General features: G+C 34.4%; 1 protein-coding gene across 1 annotated transcript; it reads right to left on the reverse strand.

Annotated features, from left to right (window-relative positions):
* Positions 1 to 972: 972 nt before the first annotated feature.
* Positions 973 to 13,315, reverse strand: LOC111061523 (F-box only protein 21). The gene is made up of 4 exons (XM_022349215.2): positions 12,820 to 13,315; positions 9,694 to 9,939; positions 5,828 to 5,947; positions 973 to 1,808 (listed from the first exon to the last, which is right to left on the reverse strand). The coding sequence occupies exons 2-4, from the start codon at positions 9,862 to 9,864 to the stop codon at positions 1,713 to 1,715; spliced, it is 387 nt and encodes a 128-aa protein (XP_022204907.2). The 5' UTR covers positions 9,865 to 9,939; positions 12,820 to 13,315; the 3' UTR covers positions 973 to 1,712.
* Positions 13,316 to 13,371: the final 56 nt, after the last annotated feature.

Below are 13,371 nucleotides of genomic sequence, written 5' to 3' on the forward strand. Positions count from 1 at the left end.
TCAGACTATAGAATTATTCATCAGAAATCAGATGTCTAGTGTTGCAGTCTATACTACCCGTTCAAAAACATCGAACATCTTGAAAATGTATCTTTCCATCAACGTTAGTAGACAGTGTTGACTATAATACTACCCGTAAAAAAACATCGAACATCTTGAAAATGTATCTTTCCATCAACGTTGTAGACAGTTGCAGCCAGACCTGATAACAGCGCTCACACTCACATTCCGGGACGACACGTCACGGTACGATAGGACAGAAATCTCTATGTTCATTTAGGATTTTTCTAGACATTTTAAATTGATAAATTATTTATTAATTTTTGAGAAAACATAACAACAGGTCAATGTAACTTACTTAGCGCGAGGTCTACTGTTCACAGAACTACTAGTAATATGCTTATTATAAGTGATTTATAATAAACGTATTATAATATATCTGTATCTTACTGTTTCTGTACAAATACTGTTGATATAATAATAAGCACAGAATCAGCTGATGAAGTGCAATACGGGTATTCATGGCGCATAAGTCTGTACGCACCTTATATAAGTTCATGATATGTTTAATAGTTTGGAATACCACATATGATCCCAGAGTTCTATAAGGTTCAACTCACACTTACACGATTCAAGTCGAGAAGAGACTGCAACTCTAGTCTAGTCTCTTCTCGACGCAGCATGTGTTTCCAAATGGTGACACTCAGACCAGTCGATTCTAGTCTCCGCGATGTCACCATTTGAAAACACAGACTAGAGTCACAGTATCTTCTCGACCTGAGTCGCGTAAGTGTGAGTTGAGCCTTAAATCATATCTCTCAACTCGAAATAATATGTCCATTATTATTATAAATCATTTGAGTTTCAGTGAAGTCGAAATGATTCCAATGAAGAGAGTATTTTACTCAGAATGTGTTTCAGAATGAAAATATTGTAAAATAGGAAAGTAAAAATGAATAACATGAACAAATATAATAATGAATACATTTATTATCACAGCAAGGATAGTTATAAAATAAGGTTTGACGGGGAGCACACCACTGATAATTATTAAAACATTGGGAATGACTTTTATATTTTACATTCACTGTGATCTATGAGCACAGTTTTCACAACTTGAAGTTTTGAAATTATTATTGTGGAAACACACACCACTGATAATTATAAAAACATTGGGAATGACTTTTATATTTTTCATTCACTGTGATCTATGAGCACAGTTTCACAACTGAAGTTTTAAAATTATTATTGTGGAAACACACACCACTGATAATTATTAAAACATTGGGAATGACTTTTATATTTTACATTCACTGTGAACTATGAGCACAGTTTTCACAACTTGAAGTTTTGAAATTATTATTGTGGAAACACACACCACTGATAATTATTAAACCATTAGCAATGACTTCATTAGCAATATCTTACATTCACTATGATCTATGAGCACAGTTTTCACAACTTGAAGTTTTGAAATTATTATTGTGGAAACACACACCACTGATAATTATTAAAACATTGGGAATGACTTTTATATCTTACATTCACTGTGATCTATGAGCACAGTTTTCACAACTTGAAGTTTTGAAATTATTATTGTGGAAACACACACCACTGATAATTATTAAAACATTGGGAATGACTTTTATATTTTACATTCACTGTGATCTATGAGCACAGTTTTTTAAAACTTAAGTTTTGAAATGATATTTTTAGTCATGAGGATACAGCCTCCTCAACCAATCGTGTGGCAAATACTGGGTCCCGTCAAATGCTTTGAAATATCTCTTCAAATGACGGTGCTTCGCCTGAAAACCAAAGAAATAATTTGAATAAAACTTAGTTTATAACATTAAGCCGTCGGTCCCGGCTGCCTAAAACGCAGTCGTTAGGTCATGTCAGAGGCCCTGAAATTGATCAGTTGCGACCTGAAAACTCTGACACCAGACCTGAGCCAGCCAGGTCACTCGATATTATTATTATTTTTAGCTGCGTTTACACCAAAGTTATTAACAAATTGTTAATAACTTAATCCTTATACATTCTATTAGATTGAACGGAACTCGACAAACACATATGTTCATCATGTGTATGATAAGTTATGTTCAATCTAATAGAATCTACAAGGACGGAAAAATTATTTTGTTTAATAACTTTGGTGTAAACGCGGCTTAAGGCCCCTATCCTAAAGAGGAGTTCAATTTTTCAATTTAATTCAATTTGAGGAATTTTATTACCTTAGTTTTTCTCCCCCGATCTGTTTTTTTAAAGAATAAACAAATAGAATTATGATTTAAGTTTAAAACATCAGCTCACACAATTGAAACAAATGATCAATGATCAATCTTGAACCAATTAAATTTTTAAAACATTGAAAAAAGACTTATAATAATGATTTATACTTGCTGTAAATTGCATTGGATAATCCTTTACAAAATGTATTCCATATTTACTTCACTACTCAACTCATTCCAAGCATTCTAGGATTGTTAAATTTTTGAACAAGTATCAACTATTATTTACATTATTATTTTATGAGAAGAGAATTCTAAAGCTGCGTTTACATTTAGGCCGGTTACAGAGCTCGACGGTACGTACGGTACGTCAGTCGCGCTTGTCTTTTCCATACATATTCCATGTATCCGTACAGAGCAGGACTGACGGCACGCATGCGCACGGTCAGGACCATGCGTTTTACACTGCGTACGAAGACCATCGGTCGAGCTCGTGCACATCCGTTCCATCGGTCGACTGACGCGCTATTGAAGCAAATAGCAGCTTTCAGAGCTGTACTGATCAGTAGCCCGATCGCAGCATAACCAATGTGCTGACACCTCTGCCCGACAATCAGCTGATATTGAATTGAATAGCATTATGAATGAATTCAATTAATAGTGTCATATTTGAATTCAGAGTTTTTCTATACATTTCTTCAATCATTTCTAAATTTTTATTGGAAAAATCATATACTATTAATATTATCTACATTTATTTGATCCGTAGCTAAAAGTGACTGCAAGTATTCCCAATGGTGATACAAGCTCGAAATAACTCATCAAAATTTCTGATAGACATTCTGAGGTAGTTAAAAAATGTATCTTCATCGCCAAGCAATGATGTATAAAATGGTCTTTGGGCAACCATCGGTTGAACTTGATATCTACGTATTTTAATCTTTCGTTTACGAAGATAATAAGCTGCAATTAAATAATCTGTAGAGGCGTCCATTTTGTGAGTCAGAAAAACTGATGTATGGATGCGTATGGATGGTACATACGCACTGACGGTCGGTCGAGCTCTGTAACCGGCCTAATCTTGAACAATTAAATTTTTAAAACGTTGAAAAAAGACTTATAATAATGATTTATACTTGCTGTAAATTGCATTGGATAATCCTTTACAAAATGTATTCCATATTTACTTCACTACTTAACTCATTCCAAGCATTCTAGGATTGTTAAATTTTTGAACAAGTATCAACTATTATTTACATTATTATTTTATGAGAAGAGAATTCTAAAGCTGCGTTTACATTTAGGCCGGTTACAGAGCTCGACGGTACGTACGGTACGTCAGTCGCGCTTGTCTTTTCCATACATATTCCATGTATCCGTACAGAGCAGGACTGACGGCACGCATGCGCACGGTCAGGACCATGCGTTTTACACTGCGTACGAAGACCATCGGTCGAGCTCGTGCACATCCGTTCCATCGGTCGACTGACGCGCTATTGAAGCAAATAGCAGCTTTCAGAGCTGTACTGATCAGTAGCCCGATCGCAGCATAACCAATGTGCTGACACCTCTGCCCGACAATCAGCTGATATTGAATTGAATAGCATTATGAATGAATTCAATTAATAGTGTCATATTTGAATTCAGAGTTTTTCTATACATTTCTTCAATCATTTCTAAATTTTTATTGGAAAAATCATATACTATTAATATTATCTACATTTATTTGATCCGTAGCTAAAAGTGACTGCAAGTATTCCCAATGGTGATACAAGCTCGAAATAACTCATCAAAATTTCTGATAGACATTCTGAGGTAGTTAAAAAATGTATCTTCATCGCCAAGCAATGATGTATAAAATGGTCTTTGGGCAACCATCGGTTGAACTTGATATCTACGACTTTTAATCTTTCGTTTACGAAGATAATAAGCTGCAATTAATAATCTGTAGAGGCGTCCATTTTGTGAGTCAGAAAAACTGATGTATGGATGCGTATGGTCAGGATGGTACATACACACTGACGGTCGGTCGAGCTCTGTAACCGGCCTAATCTTGAACCGATCAAATTTTTAAAACATTGAAAAAATACTTATAATAATGATAATAATAATTGACCGAACGAAGTGAGGTCTAATATTCAAGTCGACGGTTTGGCATTTCTCTTAATGTTTAAATGTTTATATATTAATATGTTGCGCATTTACGGCGAAACGCGGTAATAGATTTTCATGAAATTTGACAGGTATGTTCCTTTTTAAATTGCGCGTCGACGTATATACAAGGTTTTTGGAAATTTTGCATTTCAAGGATAATATAAAAGGAAAAAGGAGCCTCCTTCATACGCCAATATTAGAGTAAAAATCAGACTATAGAATTATTCATCATAAATCAGCTAAAAAGTGATTACTCAGATGTGTGGAGAAACCAGTCTATTACTGTATTTGTATAAGGTCTATAGTTTCAATCAAAGACATTAAAGAGGTATGCATCTTTAAGCTGGGTTTACACCAAAGTTATTAACAAAATGGTTATAATTAATTAATCCTTATAGATTCTATTAGATTGAACGGAAGTTGACAAACACATAATATGTTCATCATGTGTATGATAAGTTATGTTCAATCTAATATAATCTAAAAGGATTGAGATATCAACATTTTTTTAATAAATTTGGTCTAATCGCAGCTTTAAGGTCTTTGGTTTCAATATTTTGTTTTGCAGTCATGGTATTATTTATTATGCGTGCCCATCAGTATCAATATTCTCACATGAACTACAAAATGCTGAAGAAATTATAATATTTTTTATAGTAAAAAATTAACTTTCATCATATGGAAAGATTATCACGGAACTGGATGAATTATATCATATGGAATACAAATTCAAAGGTGAACTGAGTTTGTTAACATTTAAAACAGTTGACATCTGGTACTTGTGGATGAGAATACTGCGTGAGGTCTACTGTTCACAGAACTATTAGTAATAATAATAATAATAATAATAATAATAATAATAATAATAATAACAAATAATAATCATTATTATAAGTTTTTTCAATGTTTTACAAATTTTATACCTGTTTTAAATTGCATTGGATAATCCTTCACAAAATGTATTCCATATTTACTTCACTACTCAACTCATTCCAAGCATTCTAGAACTGTTACATTTTTGAACAAGAGTATCTACTATTATTTATGAGAAGAATATTCTAATGTACCTGTTGTGACTAATCACAGCTAACATGTATTCCATGCTTCAATTGTCTGCCATCCTATTGCTAATTTTTATGACCTGTGATATATTGATGTTAAATTTTAATTGACTCCAATCCTTACAGTTTGAAATACTTGATAATGTGATGTAATTTTATGACCTGTGTTATATTGTTAAATTTGTGATTGCTTGTGTATTTTTTACGATGTCTAGCATTATGGTTTTTAATGTTCTGACAATAAACGAATCTCGAATCCTGAATCCATATTGACAAAAATGTATTCCATTCTTGCTTCACTACCCAACTCACTCGAAGCATTTGATAATTAAAAAAAAATTCAATTTCCAACTATTTTAGATAAGAGTGATGCCATACCTCCTTCATCTTCTTCAACATGATGTCCCTCTGAGGGACTTCTATGAAATTAGTTTGACCATCTTGCGTTGGAAGTTCATTCAAGAGAACTGTGTACACCGGCCCTTTGTATTTACTGTCCTGTAAGAAATAAGATACTTATTGATTAGAATTAAAAAGCATTAATTACCGTACTATAATTATATTTATAGGAGGAGGTGGAGAAGAAGAAGAAGATGATGATGTGGAAGATTGATTGATTGATTGATTGAGTACTTTATTTATGTAGATTACAATATATACTGGCTTATACACTTATATACAATAGCTTACAATACAGCAAAATTATAGGTGAATTTACATAATATAGACTAAGAAAGTAATTATTGAACTGTATATGATATGAAAAAGAAATTTGTAATATAATAACTATAGATAATTATATTGTTATGCATCTACATAAATTGGCGGAGCTTTGGCCATACCAATGTCCATTCTTCGGAAAGAATATTAAAAATATCCTCCCCACTAACTCTCTACCAAAACGTTAATTTCATTAGTTAAACTAAGGATTTATTTATTAATGGAAATATTGTAAAAGTTTTAATTAATATAAATATTTAAGAGAGAAAAAACAGAAAATTGATAGAGTAAAATAATTATATAGGTAGATAAGATCAAATTATTGATTAATAAAATGAAGTAGATCAGGGTAATCAACTTTTAGTAATATACAGCAGTAGCAGTGGATGATTAAAATAACATGAGTTATATATATATATATATATATATACAATTCATTCTATAACATGTTTAAAGGTTTGTATTTGTGGGATGGGTGGGGGATGGTTGTCATGTGATCGTTCTAGGGCCGGACAGTTTCAGTCATTTGTTCCAAAAGATGTTTTTTTAAAGTCAGGATGAAGCTCGCTCGGCTCTTGATGGACCTGATAGAAACAGGAAGTGCATTCCATGCACGACAGGCACTGACTAAGAAGGATTTTGTGAAAATAGTAGTTCGATGATTGGGTATCCTTAAAGTACTTTCTCCGGTTCTAGTATGTGAAGCATCTATCCTCCTACCTTCAGAGACAAATTTGAAATCATCTTTAAAATAGTTCGGATTACCGTATTTCAAGATATCTCTAACAAGCTTGACTATTCGAAAAAGCCTTTGATCGGGAAGCTTTAATGTTGAACTAGCAATGTGGGCTGGGGTGATATGATCATGGCGTTGGAGAGAGTAGACGAAACGTAGACGATAATTTTGGCACCGCTGTAGTTTATCATTCAGAGTGACTTGCATATCGTTAAGAACAGAATTACAATACATTAAATGTGGGAAGATGAGAGATTGAACCAATAATAATTTAATGTTTCTAGGGAGAATATCGTGCATTTTCTTTAATGCATGCATGGCTGAGAATACCTTTTTACAAGTTTTGTTCACTTGTTCTGACCAGTCAAGAGTATTATTCATATTAATGCCTAAATTTTATTTAGTATTCAAATTAATGCCTAAATTAGAAGAAGAAGATGATGAAGAAGAAGAAGAAGAAGAGAAGAAGAAGAAGATGAGAAGGAGGAGGATGTCGAGGAGTGAGAGGAGAAAAAGGACAAGAATGAAAATTAGAAGGAGGTCTGGGGAGGAAGAGTAGCTGATAAAGAATAAGTAGATGACGGAGAGGAGGGACTTGTGGCAGTTGATAGAGCTTATAAATGACTATTTGATCAAAATCGTTGGAGCCGTTTTCGATAAAATCGCAAAAACCCCTTTTTTGAAATCATTTTCACCGCCATCTTGAATTGAATTTGATCGAAATTGTTTGTGTCGGATCCTTATAGTGTAAGGACCTTAAGTTCCGAATGTCAAGTCATTCCGTTAATTGGGAGATGAGATATCGTGTACACATACACTCATACACACACATACAGACAAATACCCAAAACCCACTTTTTTGGACTCAGGGGACCTTGAAACGTATAGAAATTTAAAAATTGGGGTACCCTTATTTTTTTCGGAAAGCAATACTTTCCTTACCTATGGTAATAGGGCAAGGAAAGTAATAGTTGTGGGGCTTGAAGCGGGACTCAAGGGACCAGAGGGTTCATCTTCGACCCTTCCAGGGTTTATGTTCTGAGATGTAAACCCTCAAACCCTTAGTCACTCCTAGAACCCCATTTAACTCAATCCTAGATTTGCCACTGACTTTAAAATTATCCAAACAAAACTCGTTCTTTTTCAAATTACAATAACCTAGGTCTATAGCAAACTAATTTCAACAGTAAGCATATCTTATAAAAAAATCTGGTGTGGTACACTCACACAACTTTCCTTGCTCATTGATCTATAAGCCTCATTCTTGAACGAGAATAATTTGGGAGAATGATATAATGCCGATTGGCGGCTAAATGATTGAAACTACGATTATACTATTGTTATTGTTTTCAGAGACATTTTCCTTTGTTTGAATATTATGAAATTCGATGATTTTTTAAAAGTTGTCAAAACAGCTTTTCTACAAATAAAAAAATATCGACTATGTGTTATCCTATTATATTAAGCGAGCAATTTCTGTATTATTTATATATCTGGTTATTTTTATATCTGGTTATTTATGTTTAACGGATCTCGAAAACGGCTCTAACGATTTTCACGAAATTTGGAACATAGTAGGTTTATGATATAAAGATTCGATTGTTCTAGGTCTCATCCTTGAGAAAACTCGCTGAAAGACATTAAAAGGATAATTCATCCTTGGCTGAAACAGCTGTGTGTGTGTGAAAAATCAAAATATCACATCCCCGAAATTCATAAGATGACGTATAGCCAGCTGTGAAAATTATATAAACACGATCATTTTAGAGAATTGTGTTCTGTTTATCAATAAATAAAAATAACGAGCGAAGCTCGGTGCCCTGATATTTTTGAATAAATTGCTCTACCTACCTACCTCACGCACGAGAAGGAGGTTACAAAGTCAATTTCTTTCTCAAGGATGGGGTGGGACCCCCTGTTAGTTTCTCAGGGAGGTGACTCATGCCAGTTAATAGAGCTGATAAATAACTATACAGAGTATCAATTTGAAAAAAATCGGTCGTCATTTATGAGAAAATCGGGATAGAAATTTAACAAAATTCATTCTTCTCAAGAATATTACGGAGCTCCTTCAATTTTCCCAGAAATGAGACTCATGTCAGTTGATATGGCTTATAAATAGCTATCTGGGGTATAAATTTGAAGAAAATTGTTAGAGCCGTTTTTGAGAAAACCGTTAAAAACATGGGTTTTTAGCCATTATCCGCCATTTTGAATTGAATTTTATTGAATTTCTTATTGTCGGATCCTTATGGTATAAGGACCTTAAGTTTAAAATTTCAAGTCAATCGGTTAATTAGGAATGGAGTTATCGTGTTCACAGACACACACACACACACACACACACCACACACACACACACACCCACACCCCCCCCCCCACACACACACACACACACACTCCCCCACACACACACACACCCACACCCCCCCCAAACACACACACACACACACACACACACCACACACACACACACACCCCACACACACACACCCACACCCCCCCCCCCACACACACACACCCACACCCCCCCCAAACACACACACACACACACACACACACACACAGACCAACACCCAAAAATCATGTTTTTAGACTCAGGGAACCTTGAAACGTATAGAAAACATGAAATTAGGGTACCTTAAATTATTTTGGAAAGCAATACTTTCCTTACCTATGGTAATAGGGCAAGGAAAGTAAAAAAGTAGTTGTCTACGGTACTACTTTTAGTACTTTTACTGCATATCTTATAGTAATTATTGTAGTAGTTAATATATTTTAGACCTACCTTATCATGATACTCCCAGCCAACGATAACACCTCTGATAGTAAATGGACCGTGTTCAATTACTTGGCCAACTCTATATTTCAAGTCATCAGGTCTCTCGTCGTGAACTGTGGAATGAACCGTCTCAAGTGCATACAACTTCATAGCTAACTCCTCTTTTTTCTCTTCCATACTACGGGGCTCAGGCTCATCATTATCTGTACCGCTGCCTTTCAGTTTTACTTACATAATTCACACCAATAACATCTGGAAAATAAATATGAAAATATTAGTAACAAAACATTAAAAACGTGCTTCCCACTTCGTTTTTAGTTTTGGTATATTTTATTTTTATCCATAATAATACCTCTCTCCAGATTGAGTTTTGTTTTATTTGTTACACTAGTTCCATTTATTCTTAAATAATTTTTTTCTATTTTTATTGTATTTATAGTCATAATTTTGCATAGCTATGAATAGTTAAATTTAAGATTATTTATATTGGATGCTACTAGACAACTCGCTCCTCTCTCACAGGCATGTGCCCATAAGAGGAGCCTCCAATAAAATGTATATTTTTTTTCTATGTTTTACATACAAATGTATTGTTAATCTTTTTTGGAGAATAAAGAATTTCAATTTCAATTTCAATTTCAAAAAAATAATAGCACCAGCACAGTTTTAAGCTAAGCCTGTTGTTCTATCCCGATCATATTCATATGATTTGTAATTGTATCAAAAATTGTGCCTGACCTTTTAAAAGATGATAAAGAAGATAATTTTGAATAAAATTTAGAATTTAGAAATAGGCCGACACATCTAGAAAATACCTGAGTCTATACCTAATTCATGCAGGTGAACGGGCTAGAGTCAAGAAAACTTCAATTAATCTTGCCATGCCTGATTTAATAGGTTTCTACTATAGAATAACACTACAATTTGAAATAATTGAAAAATACAAACAGCTTCAATAAACATTGGCAACTAAAATCGAACAACAGAAACAACAATTTCATGTTACTTTGTTGACATTCTTCATCTGATTTGGGGGCGCATTACTATCCCTCGTTTAGATAGCAATACGTCACAAAACCAAACAATATCAGTCATAAAATAACAAATTAATTTCAACATGAAATTACTCAAGAAAGAAAAGCCCGTTGAACCCAAATTTCGTCGATAGTAACCCATATAACCCATTTCATAATAATTTTGAATCCCCACTTTTGATTGACATTCTCGAATGAACCTTTGTTTCACTACACTGCACTTTCGTTGGTCTGTACGTTGCTTTATCGTCGGGGTTACCGTACCTTGTTTTTGGCGGTGAACTTTTACCGGTTGAATTTGGCTTGACGGCGACGTCCTCTTACGTCCCTAGACCTGTCGTCTGAACGGGTGTCTTGAAGCGGTGTTACATAAAATTGCGGAACCAAAGGGGTGGTACATGAAGTTAGTTTGGGGACACACATGAACCGCTTAGCGGTTATTTGAAGAAACAATTATTCGTACATGATGAAGAAACACAATTAAACTTTTCAGAACATGACACTACTAGAAAATTTAAACTTTAATAAAAATAAAACTAGCTCCTACATTAACTAATGATATAAACTTGTAAACCTGCCCAAAAAGGGCGAAACATAATGACTACATTTTTACTCTCGTAGTGCTCCTAGCAAAGTGTCCTCCAAAACGTAATCTGGTCTCTCGGCTGGGGAATCGCCCTACTACTGTATTTAGAAACAGGTCTCCTATTGGGCGGAGGGAATCAATTTGACCAATCGTCGCGTGGCTTCTAGAGCCTTTGGACCAAATAGTAACTGCAAAATCGGTAGTTTGTTATAATTTCAGTGCTTGCTGTTTTCCAGCTTATCGCACTCCATGTCGCGACAGGAAGGCTACGTTTTAGAGATAATTCCATAATCTACATTCCTCGACGACTCGGAGCCACAATTTTTAAATATCTATCATGGGAAACTCGAAGTCATGGCCGTTCATAATAGAGAGAGAGAGAAAATAATTTATTTCGCTAACTCACAATAATGGCTCTAGTCTAATGTGTATTAAATTTACTATTATAACTTGGAAAAAGGCCTGAATTAAAAATAGTGCTCGGCACAAAATAAATAAAATAAATAAATTATGACATTCTATAACTTTTTTATGTGCCGTGTTGTTTATGTTCAGGAGCAGGTTTATGGCCTATCAAATGTATGATCCGACTTCAGGACTCTTTCCTATGGTCCTTCAAAGTTTACATGTAATCCTTAAGGGAGAAGATTTATAAGCTGACCACACACAGAAATAAAAATCAGCTGTTATAGCCTAATCATTGCGTCATCCAACAGCCGTCAGTAGATCTGTTTTTCTATTTTCTTTCTACTGATTCACAAAATTTTAATTCTCATAATAATGCCGCGGTACGAACGACGTCCAAACTTGGATCGTAGAACTTGAAATGCTGTGGATTTAGAATATGCACTGGAAAATCAGTAGCAAGGAGATATACCATTCAATTTCCCAGCATAAGCTGCATTCAACTATATCTAAAAATACAACTGCTGCACAACAAACTAAGCACATAGGAAGTCCATATTGAGATAGAAATGTAAATACTGATTGTTGGATAATTTTCATGAAAATATAGTGCATCAGATTAAGCTAAGGCTAAGCACGCCTGAGGAGGCGCGGCTTGGTGATACAAAGTGCTGATCTTATGGAGATTGCCTTATCATACCGTTCCACGCAATGCCCTATTCAGTGTGTGTGAGTTCTTTTATTCAAACCAATAAGCAAAAAACACCTGGATGCAAAATGCCGTATCGCGTCTCCTCAGGTGTGCATCCAGCTAAAGTTTGTCATGAGATGCATTAACTATTTGGCGGTACAAAGTTCGCCGGGCCAGCTAGTTATCATAATATAACTTGAATAAATGTTCAGAGGCCCGGGTTTTAATGCAAGATATTTTTGTTTCGGATGAATGCAGTTGAATCGTCAGTCTTGGCTGCCTCGGTTGTTACGTCATGTTAGAGACCCTGAATTCGATTGGGTGCGACCTGAAAACTAGCGACACCAAACCTGAGCCAGCCAGGTCACTTAATATTATTATTATTGAATAAACATTTAAAAAATTATTTAACTTACCAGCAAAAATCAGGGAAGCCAGTGATATAGATTTTTCAGTCCAGTAACCCAAACTGAAGTATTTACCCATGAAATTTTCAATCTCTGTGAATGTTTTCATGATTGTTCTAGACCTATCCTCTTCACCTATGGATTTAGTAAAACTACTCAAATACAACTGTAGAGGAACACATAAAAGTAACAAACTCAACTGTATAAATTCTCTCTGTTGTAAAGGCATGACTAAATTTTATAAGATCACTAAAATAAACGTTTCACAATACTGTTTGATACACTTGCATAAAGCATAACCTCAAGAAAAGGTCTGTAAAATTATGTTTAAAACGTTGAAAAATGACAAAATTTCAATAATTTAATGAGAAATGATTAGTTGACGTGTCTATTTGTCTGAAGCGGCGTTAACTAATTCAAAACTTACAATTATTATCGTCATAAAGCAATTTGTTTACATACACATAAGTGCTGATTTATGTTGACAATCAGCTGAGATCATGAGATGTGACAGGTGTTACAGGTGTATATCGACTCTCAAACTATCAATATTTACTGTTC

Source organism: Nilaparvata lugens, chromosome 7 (assembly GCF_014356525.2).
Source record: "Nilaparvata lugens isolate BPH chromosome 7, ASM1435652v1, whole genome shotgun sequence".
NCBI classification, from domain to species: Eukaryota; Metazoa; Arthropoda; class Insecta; order Hemiptera; family Delphacidae; genus Nilaparvata; species Nilaparvata lugens.